This window comes from Pan troglodytes, chromosome 17 (genome assembly GCF_028858775.2).
Source record: "Pan troglodytes isolate AG18354 chromosome 17, NHGRI_mPanTro3-v2.0_pri, whole genome shotgun sequence".
NCBI lineage: Eukaryota > Metazoa > Chordata > Mammalia > Primates > Hominidae > Pan > Pan troglodytes.
This window is the reverse complement of record NC_072415.2, coordinates 22,743,823-22,767,960: the sequence shown is the minus strand read 5'-3', so window position 1 is coordinate 22,767,960 and position 24,138 is coordinate 22,743,823. Positions and strand designations below refer to the sequence as shown.

General features: G+C 40.8%; 1 protein-coding gene across 14 annotated transcripts in view; it reads left to right on the top strand.

Annotated features, from left to right (window-relative positions):
* The window catches only part of PTPRM (protein tyrosine phosphatase receptor type M), an 826,360-nt gene that overhangs the window by 557,734 nt on the left and 244,488 nt on the right, over positions 1–24,138 (top strand). For all 14 annotated transcript variants that reach the window (XM_512029.7, XM_009433655.5, XM_009433656.5 and 11 more), the window contains one exon: positions 6,066–6,198. In XM_512029.7, coding sequence (XP_512029.4) covers positions 6,066–6,198 — 133 coding nt within the window. The remainder of the gene's footprint in view (positions 1–6,065; positions 6,199–24,138) is intronic.

The following is a 24,138-nucleotide window of genomic DNA, read 5'->3' as shown; positions in this document are numbered from 1 at the left end:
TTATTAAATTTAATCTGGGCTGTCCTACCCAGTGAGCAACACCCATCCCACCATAAAGCCTCAGTTCCAAATCCTCTTCCCAATCACCCCCAGCCCCTGCTCCAGACCCTGCCCTTGAAGCTAGTATGTGACTCCAGAGGCCCCTTTGTTCTGGCTTATGAGGCACTCTTCCCACCCAGCGTTGAAACCTTCCCGGTCCTTCCAGCCCATTCATTATTGCAGCCTCTGACAAGCAGCCCTCCCTCATCCCCTCCACTCTTCCCCAGCTGGACTCTGTAGCTTACCTGTGACACTTAAGGCTTCTCGCCTTATTTACTGTGGTCACCTCCCTGAAGGAAGAGGCACATACTCAACTGTAATTCCCCTGCAGAGCCTTGTTCCAGTACCTTGAGCACAAAACGTACTAAATAAGGGACTGCTAATTCGGAGGCTGTGGAAGCCAACATTAGCTACACATATGAACAGGACAGTGCTAGCCCACGTTCACAGCTGCATCCCTTATATTTAGAGGGAACATCTGAGTGTCACAGGGATGCTTCTGTATCTCTGATCTGAACACTGGTCACACCCCTCCCCAATGTAAGTCTGAGTAGGGATCACCCCCTACCTTTTTTTTTTTCCTCCTCTTCCCCTTCTTCATCCTAACTAGGAGGAGTGAAGAGACGGCCCAGGGCTCTGCATGCTCTTGGATACAGCCACAGCCCCACTTCCCACCCTCACTGTTGGCTCGTGGCCATCAGGATTGCTCTCACTGGCCCACCTTCCCCTTCTCTCTCACGCCTTAGCCCCCTTCCAACCCTGTCTTCTGTGTCCTTGGAACTCCTGGTTGGCTACCAGCAGATCCCACCTATGCCCAGCCTGGGACATCCCTCCCTTCCCTCTTCTAGACAACTTCAAAACTTTTTGGCCTGAGATTTCTCACACCTCCGTTCTGGTCCTCAGTCTCCCCTCATCTTCTTGGTTCCTTTTTCCCTGAGAAAATGAAGCCATCAAAAGAGACCTTTCAAATGCTCTGCTCCCAGACCAGCACATCTGCTCTGCCAAGAGCCTGTGCATTGCTGCGTGTGTGGCTTTCTGCCATTCCTCTGGGTGAAACATCAGCCCTCCTGGTTCTGCGTGCTGGTCCCACCTCCTGCCTCTGCAAGGGCTTCCCTCCAGCAGGCAGCTCCTTTCCCTCCCGCATCATCAACTTGCCCTCTCTATGGTATCATTAGCATTCACATTCAGAGATGCTGTCATTTCTCCCATCTTAAGAAAAAAAAAAAAAGACTGTTTCGTGATCCCTTTCTTCCTCTCTGGCTGCTCCGTGCGGATGCTCCCTGTGTCTGTATTCGCCTGGACATCCGCCTCCATGTGGCTGAGTTCCATCCTCCTTGACTCGCCATTGTTTCCCTTGTTCACCTCCTAAGTGTCCCCCGGCCGACTCATGACTGTAATCACCATCTTTTTTATGACAACCTCAAATTTATATTCTACACCCAGGTCTCTCCCCTGTATATCCATCCAACTGCCTACTTGCTATCTCTTTTGTATGTCAAATATCTCAAACCTCATTGGTCCAAAACTAAACTCTTGGTCTGCCCACCCACCCCTCCAAACCTGCTCCTCCTGCAGTTCTCGCCCTGTCAGTTAGTAGCAGCTGTGTCTGTCCAGTGACTCCTGCCAGAAATCTGGTTGTTATCCTAACACACTCGACATCCAGTTCATCGGCAAAACTGATGGCTGGACCATCACAGCGTGTCTCAAGTTTGATGGCATCTTGCCACCTGCACTGCTACCTTCTCACTCCGAGCCATGAGTGTCTTCCCTGCATCTTCGTAACAGCCTCATAACTGAGGTCCCTGCCTCCACCGTGGCCCTCTACAGCCTGCAGTACACACAGCTGCCGGGATAGTGTTGTTGAATATAAGCCAGATCAAGTTCCTCCTCTGCTCAGAATCCTCCCAAGGCTTCTCAAGCAGAGAGAGTCCTTCCAGCTATCTAAGGAGGTGTTCCCCACCCTAAAATTATGCTTCACCTTCTCCGCAGTTCACCACACTCCAGTCACAGTATTTCAGTCTCATTTGCACCTTTTCCCTTTTTCTCCTCCCTGGATGTCACTCTCCCACTCCCTTTCCTCTTTCAGGTCTCTGCTCGAATGTTATTTTCTCAGTAATTCCTTCTCCAATCCCCCATCCTAACAGCTGCCTTGCCTTCACCCCCCAGCCCACTCCTCTTGATTTTTCTCTACAGCTAGCCTGGCCAGACACTGCCTACAATATTGGTTTACCTTGGTGTCTGTCTTCCCCACAAGAATTTAAGTTCCATGAGGTCAGAAGTTTTTGTTTTGTCCATCTGCTCACCACTGTATTCCTTAAACAGTGCTTGGCAAGCAGTTAGCTACTCAATAAATGCTTGTTGAATAAATGAAGAATATTGCTGGATTTTTTTTCCTCCACATTCAAGGTCAACCTCGTACTAGTCACCACCGTACAAAGTTCTGCAGCTGAGCTGTCCCTGCGGCTCTTCCTAACTCTGCCACTCCCCTCCCTTTGTGAAGGCTTCCCGTTCACTCGGGGTGAAAGCAGCCCGTGCTGTGGGCAGCATGGTCAGTAGCTCTGGGCATCACTGACAGCCTTCATGGCCTTCTGGGCTTGTACCCTTGGATCTTCTGGGAAAATTTGTGCAGCCAGTTCAGTAGTCAAAATTGGGCCCAGACCTCAAGCCAGTAGCTGAGTACATCGTGTTCTCAGCCTGGCTTGCTGCTGTTATTTAATTTAATGTTGAACACTGGGCCAAAGTGGAATTGTTTTCTGCCAAGTTGAAAACCAGCTAAATACTGCATTGGTTAATCATTCTATTTGTTTTGAGTTTTTTTGTTTGTTTGTTTGTTTGTTTTACATACTAGATGTTATAACTGAAATCTTAATGCAATTTGACTGGAATACCACTCTTTTTTATTTTCTTGGCCATTATAAAAATAATAACCAGCGTTATCACTAGGAGTCAGTAGACTGGGCATCTGTGAGGATTAGGCTCTATGATTTTAGCAGTCTCTTAATCTCCCTGTAATATTTAGCTTATTCACCAGTGCAATGAATACGATACAGTAGCAGGCCTAGATAATATCCACTGATAAATGGACACATGCAAGTTTATTCTCTTCAAAAGGAACTAAATGCACACTGCTGTCCTAACAGAATACACACAAGAAGAGAAAATGCCTTTTAATAAGCAATTAAAATTTATACGAAAAAAAGGAAAAGTTTATACCATGAGAAACCTGGCAAGAAAATAACAAGACCGAGGGGGAAATAGAATGAAAACAACTCTTTTGCCAAGCAGTTTAGAAATTATACTGTTAAATTCATAGATTTGGGTGAGGAAAAATAAACAACCATCAGTTGCAACCATGTTGTGTCAAAAATATCCCCTGTCCAAGGCCCGCTGACAGGTCATAACCAGAACCACATGTTCCCAAAGCAATAAAAGAGGAGCGAGGAGCATCCTATTTAAGGAGAGCCTAAAGATGTTCATTTCAGGCAGGGATAGAGGGACAGGGCACAGGCAGGAAAGCAGGAACTTCCTGGGCAAGGGGCCTGGAGTCAGTGACACCCACCCATCAGGTTATCCGAGGGCTGTTTGTGTTTACACTGATGCTTCTGCAGAGTCCTAAACCCAAACACCCGACTCAACCGGATGGCCACTCCCAGGCAGCCCTCCCACCTTTTCTGAGTCACTGTCCCATTTAGCGTGGTTGCTACTGTCATCACGTTGCAACTGTGTCAGGCCAAGATAGAACATTTCATTCCCTTGACCTGCAATGTGAAATGAGTTAAAAGTCAGTGCTAAGAAATGATAATACTGAGCTTCCACAGGCTGCATAGCAATGTGCATGCTGCTTCCTAAAGGGGATGAAAGGCTGCAGGTAACCACCCCTCCTTGGCCCAAAGCAGAATAGTCATTCATCAGTTCCTCCAGAGCCAGACCCTCCTCTACTGAGTATTCACAATGTATGCATTACATGTGTGCTATTTTTATATTAAAATGTCTTAAGGTAAATAAGTTTTTCTAAACATTTTTTCCCAAGTGTTGCATTTAGTGACATAACTTAGTTACAAAACATACCTTAACTCATCTATTTAGGAAATATACATGGAGAGCCAGCTATCTATAACTAGTGAGATAAATGGAATGGCTTCCAGTATGTCAACATTTGGAAGAATAAAACCAATTTGATTTTATTTTAAAAATTTGTTTTAATTGGACACAAAATCAAAATGGAAAAACAGACTTTTTTCAGTTTCGTGAATTTCAAATGTTACTTCTTTTTGTATAGATTGCTTATTTAACTTAAAAAAATTTTGTTTATCCACATACACATTTTATCTTTAGGTTTTTCTTAGCAATTTGTTTAATGTGACAATTTCCTCCCAGTCAACCACCTGGTGATATGTTCCAATAGAATATTGGAGTGGTGTATTTCAGATGTAATTACCATAAAGGATAATTAACATTAATACCTTAAAGATTTAACTGAACAACTAGTTTGAGGGATATTCATTGAATCAAAATAGCAGGACTTATTCTTGACATTGTCAGAAATAAAATTGACCTGTAGAGGCTTCTTCAGAAGGGTTTTTATTTCATAAGGTGTGTTTTTTGCATCATGGCTGCTGCTGTTGCGGCTCTCAAATGATTGGAATATGCTTTGTCATGGAAACACTGATGAGCTTCCAACTTGCTTCTTCCCTGACCTTGACTCACTTCCTGGGGTCAGTCTAATGACTACAGCCATGTTCAGAATGCAGGTCCTCATGTATAAAATCTCACCAGGAATAACTTTGGAAAGAAACATCATTTACGTGTTCCCAAAGGACACAAAAAAACAGATGGAAGGTGATATCTGGCACTCCCTCTTTCTCAGTGATGACTCATTTTAGAGTTTGTCCTCCTGGTCTTGGTCTGCCCTGCCCAAGGGCTCAGACACAGTGACAGCTAAGGTTTTCGTGAGTCAGGTGACGTAGGAGTGGAAAACCTCATGACAGAGTGGAAAGAGCTGGTTTACAAACACTCCAATTTAATTACATTTTTACCAACACAAAAAGAAAATTCTAAGGAGGAAAATTTGGACATAAAATTCCTCCATTCGGAATGACCTGTCACCTAGTAAGGGTGGTGTGACTCAGAGCATCATCACATTCTGATTTTAAAAGTACAAGCCCTTTTAAAAAGGAGTCTTTTTAGGGAATTGAACATTGCATTCCTAATATTTTTCATCCTGAATGCACTTAGCAGAGGAAATGTATATTTCATCAGACATGGATTTGACATTCCATTACATTATAGTAAACAGGACAAACATGTCTCATGTTTTAGACATGAGAAAGGGGAGCTAAGACAGCCACCACCACTGTAAGACCCTGGTTATCTCATTTAAACAGATTTTAAATGTGGGTGCCAGTGGTGTGATCATCAGCCGCTTCCACTTTGTGAATAAATTGCTTAGAAGGAGTCTTTTGCCTACCAGATGTGACCTAGATTTAGATTTCCAAAGGCAGGGGAAAAAACTCTATTGTGTTAAAAAACAATTGCTGGTAAAAATGCATGGTAAATGAGCTTATCTCAGTTTTCCAGGTGTTTGGACTAATATGTTATGGAATTACTGCTTCGTTTATGAAAAATAATTGATGAAAATGTTCCAGCAAATCAAATTTGGATAAAGGCTTAGGGATAGCTATTGTGCTGTTAGTAAGTTTTTAAATGGCAGAAAGAGCAGGAGCCAATAGAGATAATAAAATAATATTTTTCTAAAAAAAAAATGTTTGAGAAGAGTCTCTTAGAAAAGGGTCAGGCATGGGTGTGCTATCCAGCTTGTGTATGGTTTAGTAAAATATTGAAGAACAATATGAACAATTACGCTGCTTTCAGTGCATATGAAAGCTGTTTAAAAAATCAAAGCTTGTCTGTCTGCTGGCTCTGATAAGTCTTATTACTCTGTTAAATGCAGCGAAATTTTTTAAAATGTGACATCTTTATTCTCTCTTACCTACTGTCTCTCCTTTTTCATTTCCTTTCATCTTCAGGAGCTGCCACTCCAAAACCAGTCCCAGAACCCGAGAAACAGACAGACCATACAGTTAAAATTGCTGGAGTCATTGCAGGCATCTTGCTGTTCGTGATTATATTTCTTGGAGTTGTGTTGGTAATGAAGAAAAGGTGAGCTCCTAGCTGTTGCCAAAGATACAGTTATATCCCATTGTTTGCTGGAATGTTTTGTGTGTGTGAAAATTCTCAGCTACTGAACTGGCTTTGATAACCCAGACACATCTGTGACTCTGTGATTGTTAACATTTTTCATCATGTGGCATGGAAGGTTATGGGACAAAAATTTAGAGTAAATGGCTATGATTCTGTGTGAATACGCAAAGCATATCATATCAGAATAACTAAGCATCCTGTGTCTTCCCACACAGTGGCAGATAAAGCTCTGCAAAATCTTAGAAGCCACTTATTCACCAGGAAATGTTTAGTACTGATTTCCAACATACTAAGACATTTGGTAATCACAAAGATATGAGAAGACTTTACTTTTTATTATAGTGAGGATGATGACGATGACAGATTTTATGGGGCCTGTGTTATATGTAGGCACCGTGCTAGGGAAGGTAATCAGCACAACATCCATGAGAAAGAGAACCCGCAAAAACAGCCCGACAGAAAAATGCAGCGCAGGAGCAGCTCGTGTTAGAACAAATCACAGAGCAAGTGGTGTGGCTGGGCACCGTGGCTCATGCCTGTAATCCCCGCACTTTGGGAGGTGGAGGCAGGTGAATCATTTGATCACTTTAGCCCAGGAGTTCGAGACCAGCCTGGGCAACATGACAAAACCCTGTCTTTACAATAAATACAAAAATTTGTTGGGCGTGGTGGCACACACCTGTAGTCTCAGCTACTGGTGAGGCTGAGATGGGAGGATCACTTTGAGCTATGATCACTCCATGGCACTCCAGCCTGGGCAACAGGGCAAAACCCTGTCTCCAAAAACAAACAAACAAACAAAGTTGTGTGTTACAAGAGCCAAGGGATCGTCTGGGGGAGAGAAAAACAGATATGGCCATAATAAGTTATCCTCACCTCCCACACTTGAAAACTATGCAGTGTCTTGTTTTGTGGAAACAAGCAAAAACTTGCTTAATAATAAAATCTTCAATTTATGTAAAAATCAATACAAAAATATAGATACTAAGAATTGATGGCATAAAGTTTCCCAAATTGAGGGAATATGTGGATCTTGTTCTTTTCTCTATTATTTCAAAACAGTTGTAGTCATGCAGTGAGAGTGAGTTCATGGATGGGAGAAGGTAAAGGTGGAGAGGTTGGCAGAGTGAAGACTAGAAACTCTGATCTGGTCATGGAAGGAGGTTGACCTTGGGCCTGAGACTGTTGATGGCCTTTGAGTAGGTGGTAACATGATCTAATTTTTAGGAATATAACTCTAACGTTAGGATTGGACACAGTGAGGAGGGGAGAGAGCTCAAATCAGGAAGACCAGTAGAATGAAGAGAAAGAGCAACTTTAGAAACACTTAAGAGTTAAATTTTAGTAGCCATTTGGAGAGAGAAGGGACAATATAGAAAGACTTAGAATAGTTCCTGGTTTGGGCAGGTTAGTGGAGATATTTCTGTTCACCAAAATGTGGAACATAGGAACTACAAAATGGGGTGGGGGCACTAAAAATGGAGAGTTCAGCTTTGCACATTTTTTTTCTTTTTCTTTATTATACTTTAAGTTCTGAGGTACATGTGCAGAATGAGCAGTTTTGTTACATAGGTATACACGTGCCATGGTGGTTTGCTGTACCCATCATCCCATCACTTATATTAGGTATTTCTGCTAATGCTATCCCTCCCTTACCGCCCTACCCCCCGACAGGCCCCAGGGTGTGATGTTCCCCTCCCTGTGTCCATGCATTGTCATTGTTCAACTCCCACATATGAATGAGAACATGCAGTGTTTGCTTTGCTTTTCTGTTCTTGTGATAGTTTGCTGAGAATGATGGTTTCCAGCTTCATCCATGTCCCTGCAGAGGACATGAACTCAACCTTTTTTATGGCTGCATAGTATTCCATGGTGCGTATGTGCCACATTTTCTTTATCCAGTCTTTTTTCTTTATCAATTGATGGACATTTAGGTTGGTTCCAAGTCTTTGCTATTGTGAATAGTGCCACGATAAACATACCTATACATGTATCTTTATGGTAGAACAATTTATAATCCTTTGGGTATATTCCCAGTAATGGCATTGTTGGATCAAATGGTATTTGTAGTTCTCGGTCCTTGAGGAATCGCCACACCGTCTTCCACAATGGTTGAACTAATTTACTGTCCCACCAACAGTGTAAAAGTGTTCCTGTTTCTCTGCATATTCTCAAGCATCTGTTGTTTCCTGGCTTTTTATTTATTTATTTATTTTTTTTTTTTGAGATGGAATTGTTTGCTCTTTTTGCCCAGGCTGGCATGCAATGGCATGATCTCAGCTCGCTGCAACCTCCGCCTCCCAGGTTCAAGCAATTATCCTGCCTCGGCCTCCTCAGTAGCTGGAATTACAGGTGCATGCCACCACGCTAATTTTTGTATTTTTAGTAGAGACAGGGTTTCTCCATGTTGGTCAAGCTGGTCTCAAACTCCCAATCTTGTGATCCGCCTGCTTGGCCTCCCAAAGTGCTGGGATTACAGGCGTGAGCCACCATGCCCAGCCTTCCTGACTTTTAATGATCGCTATTCTGACTGGCATAATATGGTATCTCATTGTGGTTTTCATTTGCATTTCTCTAATGACCGGTGATGATAAGCATTTTTTTATATGTTGGTTGGCTGCATAAATGTCTTCTTTTGAGAAGTGTCTGTTCATATCCTTTGCCCACTTTTTGAAGGGATTGTTTTTTTTTTCTTGTAAATTTGTTTAAGTTCTTTGTAGGTTCTGGATATTAGCCCTTTGTCAAATGGATAGATTGCAAAAATTTTCTCCCATTCTTAGGCTGTCTGTTCACTCTGATGATAGTTTCTTTTGCTGTGCAGAAGCTCTTTAGTTGAATTAGATCTCATTTGTCAATTTTGGCGTTTGTTGCCATTGCTTTTGGTGTTTTAGACATGAAATCTTTGTCCATGCCTATGCTCTGAATGGTATTGCCTAGGTTTTCTTCTAGGATTTTTGTGGTTTTAGGTCTTATGTTTAAGTCTTTAATCCATCTTGAGTTGATTTTTGTATAAGGTGTAAGGAAGGGGTCCAGTTTCAGTTTTCTGCATATGGCTAGCTATTTCCAACACCATTTATTAAATAGGGAATCTTTTCCTCATTGCTTGTTTTTGTCAGGTTTGGCAAAGATCAGATGGTTCTAGATGTGTGGTGTTATTTCTGAGGCCTATGTTCTGTTCCATTGGTCTATATATCCGTTTTGATACCAGTACCATGCTGTTTTGGTTACTGTAGCCTTGTAGTATAGTTTGAAGTCAGGTAGCATGATGCCTCCAGTTTTGTTCTTTTTACTTAGATTGTCTTGGCTATGTGGGCTCTTTTTTGATTCTATATGAAGTTAAAGTAGTTTTTTCCAATTCTATGAAGAACGTCAATGGTAGCTTGATGGAGATAGCATTGAATTTATAAATTACTTTGGGCAGTCTGGCCATTTTCACAATCTTAATTCTTCCTATCCATGAGCACAGAATGTTTTTCCAGTTGTTTGTGTCCTCTCTTATTTCCTTGAGCAGTGGTTTGTAGTTATCCTTGAAGAGGTCCTTCACATCCCTTGTAAATTGTATTCCTAGGTATTTTATTCTCTCTATAGCAATTGCGAATGGGAGTTCACTCATGATTTGGCTCTCTGTTTGTCTGTTATTGGTGTATAGGAATGCTTGTTATTTTTGCGTTGATTTTGTATCCTGAGACTTTGCTGAAGTTACTTATCAGCTTAAGGAGATTAGGGGCTGAGACGATGGGGTTTTCTAAATACACAATCATGTCTTCTGCAAAGAGATAATTTGACTTCCTCTCTTCCTGTTTGAATACCCTTTATTTCTTTCTCTTGCCTGATTGCTCTGGCCAGAACTTCCAATACTATGTTAGATAGGAGTGAGTGAGAGAGGACATCCTTGTCTTGTGCCAGTTTTTAAAGGGAGTGCTTCCAACTTTTGCCCATTCACTATGATATTGGCTGTGGGTTTGTCATAAATAGCTCTTATTATTTTGGGGTATGTTCCACCAATACCTAGCTTATTCAGAGTTTTTAGCATGGAGGGCTGTTGAATTTTGTCAAAGACCTTTTCTGCATCTATTGAGATAATCATGTGGTTTTTGTCATTGGTTCTGTTTATGTGATGGATTATGTTTATTGATTTGTGTATGTTGAACCAGCCTTGCATCCCAGGGATGAAACTGACTTCATTGTGGTGGATAAGCTTTTTAATGTGTTGCTGGATTCGGTTTGCCAGTATTTTATTGAGGATTTTCGCATCGAAGTTCATCAGGGATATTGGCCTGAAATTTTCTTTTTTTTGTTTTGTCTCTGCCAGGTTTTGGTATCAGGATGATGTTGGCCTCATAAAATGAGTTAGGGAGGATTCTCTCTTTTTCTATTGTTTGGAATAGTTTGAGAAGGAATGGTACCAGCTCCTCTTTGTACCTCTGGTAAAATTCAGCTGTGAATCCATCTGGTCCTGGACCTTTTTTCGTTGGTAGGCTATTAATTACTGCCTCAATTTCAGAACTTGTTATCAGTCTGTTCAGGGATTTGACTTCTTCCTGGTTTAGACTTGGGAGGGTGTATGTGTCCAGGAATTTATTCATTTCTTCTAGATTTTCTAGTTTATTTGCATAGAGGTGTTTATAGTATTCTCTGATGGTAATTTGTATTTCTGTGGGATCAGTGGTGATATCCCCTATATCTTTTTTTATTACACATCTATTTGATCTTCTTTCTTTTCTTCGTTATTAGTCTGGCTCGTGGTCTAGCTATTTTGTTGATCTTTTCAGAAAACCAGTTCCTGGATTTATTGATTTTTTTGAAGGGTTTTTCGTGTCTGTATGTCCTTCAGTTCTGCTCTAATCTTAGTTATCTCTTGTCTTCTGCTAGCTTTTGAATTTGTTTGTTGTTGCTTCTCTAGTTCTTTTCATTTTGATTTTAGGGTATCAACTTTCGATCTTTCCTGCTTTCTCTTGTGGGCCTTTAGTGCTATAAATTTTCCACTACACGTTGCTTTAAATGTGTCCCAGAGATTCTGGTACATTGTGTCTTCATTCTCATTGGTTTCAAAGAACATCTTTATTTCTGCCTTCATTTCATTATTTACCCAGTAGTCATTCAGGAGCAGGTTGTTCAGTTTCCATGTAGTTGTGCTGATTTGATTGAGTTTCTTAATCCTGAGTTCTAATATGATTGCACTGTGGTCTGAGAGACTGTTTGTTATGATTTCCTTTCTTTTGAATTTGCTGAGGAGAATTTTACTTCAAATTTTGTGGTCAATTTTAAAATAAGTGTGATGAGGTGAAAAGAAGAATGTATATTCTGTTGATTTGGAGTGGAGAGTTCCGTGGATGTCTCTTAGGTCCACTTTTTCCAGAGCTGAGTTCAAGTCCTGAATATCCTTGTTAATTTTCTGTCTAATTGATCTGTCTAATATTGACAGTGGGGTGTTAAAGTCTCCCACAATTATTATGTGGGAATCTAAGTCTCTTTGTAAGTCTCTAAGAACTTGCTTTATGAATCTTGGTGCTCCTGTGTTGGGGGCATATATATTTAGGATAGTTAGCTCTTCTTGTTGCATTGATCCCTTTACCATTATGTAATGCCCTTCTTTGTCTCTTTTGATCTTTGTTGGTTTAAAGTCTGTTTTATCAGAGACTAGGATTGTAACTCCTGATTTTTTTTGCTTTCCATTTGCTTGGTAAATATTCTCCATCCATTTATTTTGAGCCGTGTGCATCTTTGCACATGAGATGGGTCTCCTGAATACAGCACACTGATGGGTCTTGACTCTATCCAATTTGCCAGTCTGTGTCTTTTAATTGGAGCATTTAGCCTATTTAAATGTAAGGTTAATATTGTTATATGTGAATTTGATCCTGTCATTATGATGATAGCTGGTTATTTTGCCCGTTAGTTGATATAATTTCTTCATAGTGTTGATGGTCTTTACAATTTGGTATGTTTTTGCAGTGGCTGGTACCGGTTGTTCCTTTACATGTTTAGTGCTTCCTTCAGGAGCTCTTGTAAGGCAGGCCTGGTGGTGACAAAATCTCTCAGCATTTGCTTGTCTGTAATGGATTTTATTTCTCCTTCACTATGAAGCTTAGTTTGGTGGGATATGAAATTCCGGGTTGAAAATTCTTTTCTTTAAGAATGTTGAATATTGGGCCCCACTCTCTTCTGACTTGTAGGGTTTCTGCAGAGATATTTACTGTTAGTCTGAGGGGCTTCCCTTGTGAGTAATCTGACCTTTCTCTCTGGCTGCCCTTAACATTTTTTCCTTCATTTCAACCTTGGTGAGTCTGACGATTATGTCTTGGGGTTGCTGTTCTCGAGCAGTATCTTTGTGGTGTTCTCTGTATTTCCTGAAATTGAATGTTAGCCTGTCTTGCTAGATTGGGGAAGTTCTCCTGGTTAATATCCTCAAGAGTGTTTTCCAACTTGGTTCCATTCTCCTCGTCACTTTCAGGTACACCAATCAGACATAGATTTGGTCTTTTCACATAGTCCCATATTTCTTGGAGGCTTTGTTAGTTCCTTTTTATTCTTTTTTTCTCTAATCTTGTCTTCTCACTTTATTTCATTAAGTTGATCTTCAGTCTCTGACATCCTTTTTTCTGCTTGATTGATTCGGCTATTGATACTTGTGTATGCTTCACAAAGTTCTCGTGCTGTGTCTTTCAGCTCTATGAGGTCATTTATGTTCTTCTCTAAACTGATTATTCTAGTTAGCAATTTGTCTAACCTTTTCTCAAGGTTCTTAGCTTCCTTGCATTGGGTTAGAACATGCTCCTTTAGCTTGGAGGAGTTTGTTATTACCGACCTTGTGAAGCCTACTTCTATCACTTCGTCAACTCATTCTCCAATCAATTTTGTTCCCTTGCTGGTGAGAAATTATGATCCTTTGGAGGAGAAGAGGCGTTCTGGTTTTGGAATTTTCAGGCTTTTTGCGCTGGTTTCTCCCCATCTTTATGGATTTATCTACCTTTGGTCTTTGATGTTGGTGACCTTCAGATGGGGTCTTTGAGTGGATGTGCTATTCCTTTCTGTTTGTTAGTTTTCCTTCTAACAGTCTGGCCCCTCTGCTGCAGGTCTGCTGTAGTTTTCTGGAGGTCCGCTCCAGACCTTGTTTGCCTGGGTATCACCAGCGGAGACAGCAGACCAGCAAAGATTGCTGCCTGTTCCTTCCTCTGGAAGCTTCATACCAGAGGGGCAACCACGAGATGCCGCTCAGAGCTCTCCTGTATGAGGTGTCTGTCGGCCCCTACTGGGAGGTGTCTCCTAGTCAGGATATACGGGGGTCAGGGACCCACTTGAGGAGGCACTCTGTCCCTTATCAGAGCTTCAACACTGTGCTTTTAGATCTGCTGTTCTCTTCAGAGCTGCCAGGTAGGGACGTTTAAGTCTGCTGAAGTTGCGCCCACAGCTGCCCTTTCCCCCAGGTGCTTCGTCCCAGGGAGGTGGGGATTTTATCTACAAGTCTCTGACTGGGGCTGCTGCCTTTTTTTCAGAGATGCCCTGCTCAGGAAGGAGAAATCTGGCAGTCTGACCACAGTGGCCTTGCTGAGCTGCAGTGGACTCCACCCAGTTCGAACTTCTTGGTGGCTTTGTTTATACTATGAGGGGAAAACCGCCTACTCAAGCCTCAGCAATGGCAGGCACCCCACCGCCCCCCCCCCCCCGCCCCCCACCAAGCTGGGGCATCTCAGGTCAATCTCAGACTACTGCTGTGCTGGCTGCAAGAATTTCAAGCCAATGGATCTAAGTTTGCTGGGCTCCATGAGGGTGGGACCCACTGAGCCAGACCACTTGGTTCCCTGGTTTCAGCACCCCTTTCCAGAGGAGTGAATGATTCTGTCTCACTTGCATTCCAGGAGCCACTGGGGTATGGAAAAAAAAAAAAAAAAAAAACTCCTGGAGCTAGTTCGGTGTCTGCCCAAACAGCCATCTTGTTTTGTGCTTGAAACCCAGGGCCCTGGTGGGGTTAGGCGCCAGAGGGGATCTCCTGGTCTGTGGGTTGTGAAGACCATGGGAAAAGCGCAGTATCTGAGCTGGAGTGCAGGGTTCCTCAGGCTCAGTCCCTCATGGCTTCCCTTGGGTAGGGGAAGAAATTCCCCGACCCCTTGCACTTCCCGGGTGAGATGACACCCCACCCTGCTTCAGCTCGCCTTCCATGGGCTGCACCCACTGTCCAACCAGTCCCAATTTGATGAACCATATACCTCAGTTGGAAATGCAGAAATCACCCACCTTCTGCGTTGATCTCGCTGGGAGCTGCAGACCGGAGCTGTTCCTATTCAGCCATCTTGCCAGCAATCCCAGCTTTGCACATTTTAAGTTCAATACTCCTTTAAAATTAAGTGGAGATGTTCACTGCGAGGTTGAATATGCTACTGTGGACTAGAAATAATAATTTCCATAGTCTCAAAGTCATCAACATTTCTGGAGCTGAAGCCATAGTTTTGGAAGAGGCTCCTCAGAGTTTTTGTAGAGTGAGAAGGAATATCAAGGATGAAGGTAAAACCATTGGCAACAGCAATATTTCAGGGCGAGTTAATATTCCAGTATAGATACATGCATCTACTCCTTTTCTGAGTCTCCCTCCATTTATGGTTCTGTTCTAGTCAAGCCCCAGGACAAACCGTTGCTCTGTCACAGCTGTGCACATCCCTGGTCTTTGGTCCCCATCATTACAACTGTTTTTCCCCACTTGTCATGTGCCGTTTATCTCTTTTTCTACCCATCGTGTGATTCCTATCTTTATTTTTCATTCATTATTTATTTTCATTCCATTCCTCTCTACCCCTCTTTTCTTTACCCTTCTTTACCTATTTATCTCTTTATTTCCTTTTTCCTCCATATTTCCCATATTTCCTTTTTTCTTTCTCTTTTTCTTATGCCTCACCTCTTTTTTTTTTTTTTTTTTTTTTTGAGATAGGGTCTCGTTCTGTTGCCAGGCTGAAGTGCAATGGCACGATCTGAGCTCACTGCAACCTCCGCCTCCTGGGTTCAAGCAATTCTTCTGCCTCAGCCTCCCAAGTAGCTGGGAATATAGGCTCACACCACCATGCCCAGCTAATTTTTGTATTTTTAGTAGAGACGGGGTTTCACCATGTTAGCCAGGATGGTCTTGATCTCCTGACCTCGTGATCCTCCTGCCTCAGCCTCCCAAAGTGCTAGGATTACAGGCATGAGCCACTGCGCCTGGCCTTTCCTGGATGTTCTTCGTCCATTCCCCACCTCAATGTTTATGTAGATAGCTTATTTTTGGCACCAGTAGTTTGTACTTTTTAAAAACATATGACCCAGTGTAAGTCCTAAGGAACAATAGGCCCTTCCATGCCTGGACATCCAAACTAAACATTTTGAAGAGGTTTATTTTAAATTCCGGGAATACGGTGGATATATTTTGTCATCTGGCAAGTTCTCTGTGAGGAATAGCCTGCAACTACTAATCCAGTCGCCCTTGTGACCCTAGCTAAATGTCAACTAATCCTCCAAGGGTCTATTTCTGCAATATTAATTCATGATTCTACCTGGGTCTCTCTGGTAGTCACTGAGGTTTATGTTATAAATTATGCATTGAAGAGATGCCTTTGGTAACACGTGGCCTTAATGCAACTTTAGACTAAATGCCAATAAGTCATGTCAGATTTACATGATTATTTACTAGATAATAATCTTAAAAGGCTTGGCTTCACAGCATGTGCCACTTTGGGATTTGCTTTTTCTGAAAAATAGAGTATATTCTCTGTCAGATGAATTAGCCAGTATACCATGCTCAGAAATACAAAACTTGCTATTATCTTTAGACTTGAGCAGTCTTGTACAAACTATCATATTCCGCAGAAATTCTTAAAACGTCTAATTGTCCAGGACTTTTTACCAAATTTCAAGTCTAAATTTGAAAGGTCGTGTTTTTAAGCAGAAAACTTAAAGCATAACATTAATCACAGAAAAATTGTTGGGGTGTTATTGATAGGTAATCACCACATTGTTTGGTTAGAAGAACACTGAATTTAGATGTGGAATTCCTAGATCTGTATTTTAACTGACTTTGTGATTCTGAACTTCTCTGGCCCTAGTTTCCTCTTTTGTAAGTTGAGAAAACTCAACTAGATGATCTCTGGAGACCTTCTCAATTCCAAAATGTCAGGTTTCCTGGTAGGTAGTAGCCACTGGTGACACTACTATGCATTTGCTATTCTAGAAGTACCGCATGTGTTTTGTTACTGTGTTTCCCTACTTAAACCTCTGCAGCAGCTCTTCCCCAGGCTCTCTCAGTTCAGTTCAAGCCCAGAGGTGATGGCTGATGAGTGGTTTATCTTCCAGCCACATGTTTTCGACCTTCACACAGGAGGCCCTCAATTAAAAGGGAAGCCGTGGGGAAATGGAAAAAGGAATGAGAGAGAGGGAAGGAAAGGAACTGCCTCAGGTGTGGATTTCAATATATTATTAGTTGTTACTGTCAGTTAGAAGCAAATGCTGTGAAACTTTGCACTCATTCCTGTGTGGACTGGTTAGCCTATGTTTCCTCTACCACAGCATTCTGAGTCGTCCACCTCAAATATGTGCTGTTGGTCATAAAGACAGACTGGGCCCAAGAGACAGTGTGGGTGAAACAAATTCATTCATTCCTTCTAGAAATAAAATGGGAAGTCTTTCCTACAGAGGATGAGCCAGCCGCCATCGTCTGTACTTGTCACATGCCAGGCCAGCTCGCCTGCTAGCTTGGGAGCAGGAGGACAGCAAATTCAAACACTGGATAATTGCTTGACATTTTATTGGGAGGCATTGTCAATTATTAGCTAAGATTGTTTTGTCTTCTGAAGAATTGGCCCTCTATAAAAAAATAGTTGTGGAAGGTGGGCTTTTAACAGAAAATGTAAAGTCTGTTCAGTTCATACTAATTAGTACATGGAATTATTTAACGTATAGGCAATAATGGCTAAAAACTGACATGACCATCAGCTTTATTTTAGGATGTTTTACAAACCTATCACAAAGCAACAACAAATTTTTTGTTCATGTATATTAATTCATTTGGCCTTTACCTGGACTAATATCATCTGAAACCTTCTTTTCTTTAAAACATTTTATGAAATGTATACACTTATTTTTACTTTATTATGTAAGCAAAGCAATTTTTTATTTTCCTTCCCCCAAATTATGTGTTCCTTTAAAGATTTGACATTTTGATGCAGCAAATGTTAAGAAAAGGTGTGAGATGAATGTCTACAAAATAAATGTTTTATACAGAACCACGGGGCAATGTACTCTCAAAATTAATATAAAATAACTTGAATAGGACTTTTTTTAACCAGGTTTCATCCATGTATAATTAGATATATTTGTATAAATGAAAATACCTGTATTTTTAACATTTTTCATAAGGAATAATTTATCTCAATAACATGTTTGACAGAACTTAGTATGTAAGCACTATCAATTTTACCATGATTAATTATATTTACGATTGTTTCTAAAATAGCTATAGATCTTTCAGGAATTTGAGAACATTTGTATTAATTATAGTAATATTCCTGTCTCAGCCACTGTGGTACATAGAAATCACAGAAGTTGCAGCTATTGAAAATAATTAAAGAGTTAGGCATTCTGGGGCAAAATAGCAAGTGGTAGCTATTATATTACATAACTACCTGTTATAGGTAAATACAACTATTTTAATTCTGAAACACTATACCTCCATCTCCTTTCCATAACACATTTAAACAGATGTACATTTTGCAAATGCAGCATATTATCAAATATTTGGCACCCATTCTATTATATTTAAACAATGCTAGCACTACCAAGAAAAATCACAATAAAAATGGGAAGTTTTTCTGAAGACAACATGAAACAAAAAAGATAAGAGGGAAAATTTGATGAAAGCCCCATTTTCAAAGAGATGCCTGCAGCATGCAGCCAGAGGCAAGTTGACATTAACTATAGTTCCCCCGGCCTATCCGTTTACATGTGAGGTAGTTTCTTTCTACTATAAGTAAGTGTGACTTCTGTGTGGAAAATGGCTTAGGTCTGGATGCATTATTCAAAGTTTTATTTCAAAATCACCTTTCCTGAGACTACACTGAGAAAGTCACACATAGATGTTTCTTAGTGACAATTATTTAAAATATGTGGCTTTAATATGCAGTCCTATAAGTATGAACCAGATGCTGAGATCTTGCCTAGCACATACTTTGGCATGCTTGGAACAGGCCATATGTGCACACAAACATGTATGGATGTTTTATCTCAGTCTATCAATTAGCTGCCGTCCTTCAGGTTTCCAGATAATGGAATAGGGTTGAGGTACAAGGGTAAGTTGAACAAATTGACTTTTGTAAAGGCCTCTTCTGAGCTGGACTTTATATGATTACTGTAACAGTTCCTAAAGTAACCCCTATTTCTTGACTCAACCTAATGGGAACTCTTTTTAAAGAAGATTTTATTTTAAAAAAAGAGTGTGGGGAACATAGCTACCAATTTTTCATCTTATAGGAGGAAAGTGTCAGAGAATGATAAGAGGCGTGGCTTTAGAATCTGACGAACCTGATTTTACACCACAACTCTTTACTTTGTGGCACTGTAAATTTAAATGAGTTACTTAACACCTCTGAACTATTTTGCACATGTGAGATGTGACGATGATGATAATGTGTACTGCATAGGGGATGCGGTAAAAATTAGATGGTATATGTACATAGTTGGTCTTTGATAGATAATAGCTTAAGAACCCAGCAGTTGGAGAACCTGTCCCAGGGCACATAGGTAGTCCGTGGGAGGGCCTAGTCTAAGTCAGTGCATCTGACTTTTGACTGCCCTGCTACCCTGGCTCAGGCAAGTAAAACTCAAACATGCACCTTGCTCTGTAAAGCTCAGGTACTCTTTATAATTAGCTGACAACACCGTGCAGTCATCAGCTTGTTGCAGTTTACCATTGCTTTAAGTCTATAAATATTTGAAATTCTGCCAGCATGTCTTATTCTTTTCTTTGAGCCATCATTGCAGAATAGCTAAATAAATGCTTTTTTCGTATCCTCCTTTGCAGAAGCATTTTTAGAATTCTTTTGAATAGCTGTATTTTGTGTCATTTGTTGATTCCTGAGTTTACTTCTGATAACTCTCAATGGTGAGGATGCTGTATCCTCTTGTCTGGTTTACTGAACAAGAGAAACTTGTTAAGTTTTAGAGGAAGCCATAAAGCAGGGGAGCATTAGCTGCACCTTTCCTCCTCAGAGACAAATGCTGGGGTCTTCCATGGTGAAAGTGGAGACCCTGGGGACAGCTGCCTTATGCCCACACCTTGGTTCCGTGGCTTACTGGCTGTGTGACCTTAGACAAGCCACCTAGCTCGGTGTCCCTCAGTTTCCCCAGCTATTCCAAGGGCATAATAATAGTTCTTACATCATAAAATGTTATGACAAGAAAACAAGTTAATACCTTTAAAGTGCTGGCCCCAGTAAATATTAACTCTATTGATAATATGCATTATACACCAGTATACAAGCTGTAGCTGCCTCTCTGGTTTCAATGCTCATGGCTTTCATGCCTCGAAGTCTTTGTGTCCGGACATGGGAGAAGACCAAGGAACGGAGCTGTCTCCCCTTGAGAGGGGGTCCTCTCTCCTTTTCCCATGGAGAGCATCATTTCTTTGTACCCAAGGAAACACACGGGATGGATCTTTAATTATGAAGCTAGCTAGGAACACAGCTAGCTGGAATGAGACAGCTCATTTTCTCCTTACCTTAAGGCCATGCCTTGGTGAAGGTGCCAAAGCTGATAGCACAAAGTAAAATCATTCTTCAGCCATGCTCAGCCACTAGTATTCCTTATGCCCAGGCTCCTACTCAGTCAAGTGGAGAGCCGGATTATAGGAAAAATTGTTCTCTGCAGATAAGTAAACCAAAGGTCCTGGGGCATCAATACTACCATGCTTGGGGAACGTCCTCTAAACCCCAAATGCTTCTGAGTGGGCATGGCATTGGCATTAAATGCAAATACTTTGGGTATTAAAACCTTCCAGACCCAGACCCAGCAAGGTGCCAAGTGGTCTGCCACCTGGGGTGGGAACAGAAGGACAGCATCACTGTCTTCGGTGTGCATAAAGGCCTTGTCATGTATCTGTGTGGACTCCCTGAGCCTCTCTTCAGTGCTGCTTGTTCACCTTCCACAGTTGCAGGAGGTCGAAGGCCCTGTGGCCAGGCACCAGCCCTGAACTTGCACCACATTCAGCAGGGCTGAATTTTCACCAGCCATCTCAGGGCACAATTTTCCTACTGATTCCTCATTTGAATGCCTGGTAACTCCACTCATTTTTAACCTCTATCTATTAGCATAGCTTATTAAAACTGGTTCTATCTGTGTCTCTTAATTCCTAAACTCAAGCCCTAGAGTTCATAAAAGGGTATTGAGAGAGGGCTGCATAATTACTACTAAAATTGATGATTCTTCACAGTTGATGTCTCAAGATGGAGTGTGTTGACATTCCCAGTCCCACCCAAGTGCTTCATGATCTTTACTGGGTGTGTGTTTTGATTCATGTTGATGTGACTTCACTTTCTAGTTCATAAGAGCGTTAAAAACTGAGCATATTTTTCTTGGGATGATCGTTTAAACTTGTATCTTGGTTATCGAATCCAGGAATTCAAACCTAATAATACCACTTTTCCAACTCTTTCCAGTTTTGTTTTATATTAATAAGTAAAACAATGAAGAGTATGAGGAAAGAAATATATGCATTAAGAAAAAAATAGTCCAATTTCTAACCTGACTTATTTGGGCAATGTATTAGTCCGTTTTTGTGTTACTATAAACGAATACCTGAGAGTGGGTAATTTATAAAGAAAAGAGGTTTAATTGGCTTATGGTTCTGCAGGCTTTACAAGCATGGTGCCAGCATCTGTTCAGCTTCTGGTGAGGCCTCAGGAAGCTTCCAATCATGGAGGAAGGCAAAGCACAAGCAGGCATGTCCCATGGCAAGAGCAGGAGCACGAGAGCGAGCGGGAGGGTGTCTCAGACTTTGAAACAACCAAATGTCACGTGAACTGAGTAGGAACTCACTTACCACCAAAGGGATGGTGCTAAACCATTCAAAAGGGATCCATCCCTATCATTCAGACACCTCCCACCCAGCCCCACCTCCATTGTTGGAAATTACATTTCAACATGAGATTTGGGGGACAAAGATCCTGCAAACCATGTCAAGCAAGATTCATGACACCTCTTCTTCTAACATAAATCTAAATTTCTTTTTAACAGGGAAATGGTTTACCTCTGGAATCTTTAATGTAGATTCATTTATAGAAAATTACATAAAATTAATTTTTAAGAAGGATACAGAGGCGCCACGGTGTTGATTGAGAAAGGAATATTTTGGATGGATCTCAGCATTATAAGATGTAGTATTATATTAAGTACTATATTTTCTTGAATAGTAATATAAATTTTGCCTGGTATCCTTACAGAGTGTGCTTTTTAAAGTAAATAAAGCTTCACTGGATCCCCTGGAAGATGTTCTTATCATTGTTATATTCATATGTGCCGTTTGCTTATGGCACTGCTGTGGTGGAACTAAAGTGAAACTATTTTTATGAGTTTTACTGCAAGTAAAAATGGATTCATTTATTAAATCCCAACATACTATTTCTTTGTAAAAACAAAACAAAATTTGACAAAAGTGTAGTCCATGTTATCGTGTCTAAAGATGGCCCAGTGTTCATTCCGGTGTTTATTATGTTTCTGTGATGACTTAGGCAGCACCTGCCTGAGTACCAGAATTCCAATTTGGACACCTGGAATTTAGTGCTTTCCTTACTGTGTCCCTCCTGACAGTGCCGACAGTACGCTCTCCTGCATTCACAGTCCTGAATGATCTGGGTACCATATGTCTTTTCTATTAGATCCTTTTTAATCATCTTCAACATCCTATTCTTACATCTAGTCTAGTGTTTTCCATAGAAGACATGGAGTATACCGTCAGTAAAGAAAAATACTCTTCTTTCATGCAAGCCCTTTAGTGCAGCACTGGACTTTGAACAGCTTTGCTTTTTAAAAAAAAAAATTTCAGGGATGTAAGTTTCATAATATTATAAGATATTTTAATTTTTCTGTAGTGTAGATATTATAATGGACAGACTCCCTACGTGTAGTAGTATGAATTTGTTAAAGTTTGAATAATAATTATTTGAATTAAAAATTTAATATATTAAAATAGTTGAAATGAATAGGAGTACCTTTAAATTCAGATACAGCTTAATTCAAAAGAAAAATGGGCTCATCACTATCATTTATTTAAACGATCATTTATTTTTAAGCCACCTTTGAAATATTTTTTATAAATCATGTATTCCATTGCATTTTTATAACCAACATCAATTGAGATTAACAAGTCCTTTGTTCAAAAAAACGAATAAACCTCCTTAAGATGAAATTTTTTTAAGGGAAGTCAGGGAGAACTTTATTCTTTTTATGTATTTTCTATTTATTTATTTATTGGAGATAGGGACTTGCTCTGTTACCCAGGCTGGAGCACAGTGACACAAGCTCGGTGCAGCCTCAAACTCCTGGGCTCAAGTGATCCCCCGTCTCAGCCTCCCAAGTAGCTAGGACTGCAGACATGCGCCACCACGCCCAGATAATTTTGGGTTTTTTTTTTTGTTGTTGTTGTAGAGACAGGGTCTTGCCATGCTGCCCAGGCTGATCTTGAACTCAGGGCCTCAAGTGATCCTCCTGCGTAAGCCTCCCAAAGTTCTGGGATTACAGGCACTGAACCACTATGCCTAGCCAGGATGAATTCTTCTTATACTGTGGGCATCTTAAGTTAAAATATCTAGTTTTTCAAGTCTTCTATTCAGTGGTTTTATAACAGAAATATCTAGACTTCCGTCTTCAGTGGCTAGGCTGCAGCCTAGTAATTTATTCAGGACTTAGCATTTCCAGGCAGCTCTTCTCGCTGTTAGCTGTCTCACTGCATCATTGTGTGGTATTATTCCTCCAAGGGTGTTTGATAAGCATCTGTGATAAACATTGATTCATTGTTCCCATTGCCAGAAAGCAAGCATTAATTAATAAGAACAAATTCAGGAAAAGGCCGCTTAGTGTAAGTGCCTAGTTATTGGGAGCTATCAAAATGTTCTTTGTTCTTTATCCTTTTACCTGATTTCTATAAAAGCCTGAGTTGTGGGTTTGGAGTCAGTGGTCAGAATTTGAAGAAATTGGCCACTCTCTAAAGATATGTTCAGCTATCAATGACTAATTCTTAGGTTTAACTTTTATTAAAAAGGAAAGGAAGAAAATCTCAGAAATATATTAAGATCTTCAAAATGAAGAGGTGACATAGCATTCACTGAAAATATTAACTTGGAAGCTGTCATGCAGGAGTGGTGTTGGCTCCTTAGGGGACACTTGGGGATGCCTGAGGGTGTCTTTGCTGAGAATTACCTAATTGTAATTGCATCTGTTGGTTGCAGTTTTGTAGTCACAGTTGTCAAGATTTTTCTTTAATAATTTGTCAGGCTAAAGTTGACTCTGAGTTCAGATCCTAAAGGTCATAGAAGGGTTAAAATCATAACTGCCTAGGGGGGCCAGTAGAGTTGACCTGTGTATGGATGAGCTCCTGGTGCAGAGAGTGTGGTGAGAAGGCACCCACTGTCCAGCTTCAGGCAAGTATATTACAGTGTCACAAATCTTCCCATCTCCCCAGAGGGAAGGGAGAAATCTTGATTTCTTTACTAAGTGTTCTAACTTTTTGGTTGGCAATGAATCACTTTTTAAAGTATGTGTTGGCCAAATAAAATAGATATCCAGTCACCCGCATGTGATTCTTAATTGTATTTTTAAGATAAACCAAGCAGGAGACATTTAAAAATCTTCTGTCACTTACATGTCTCTGGCTACACATGTTGTCTT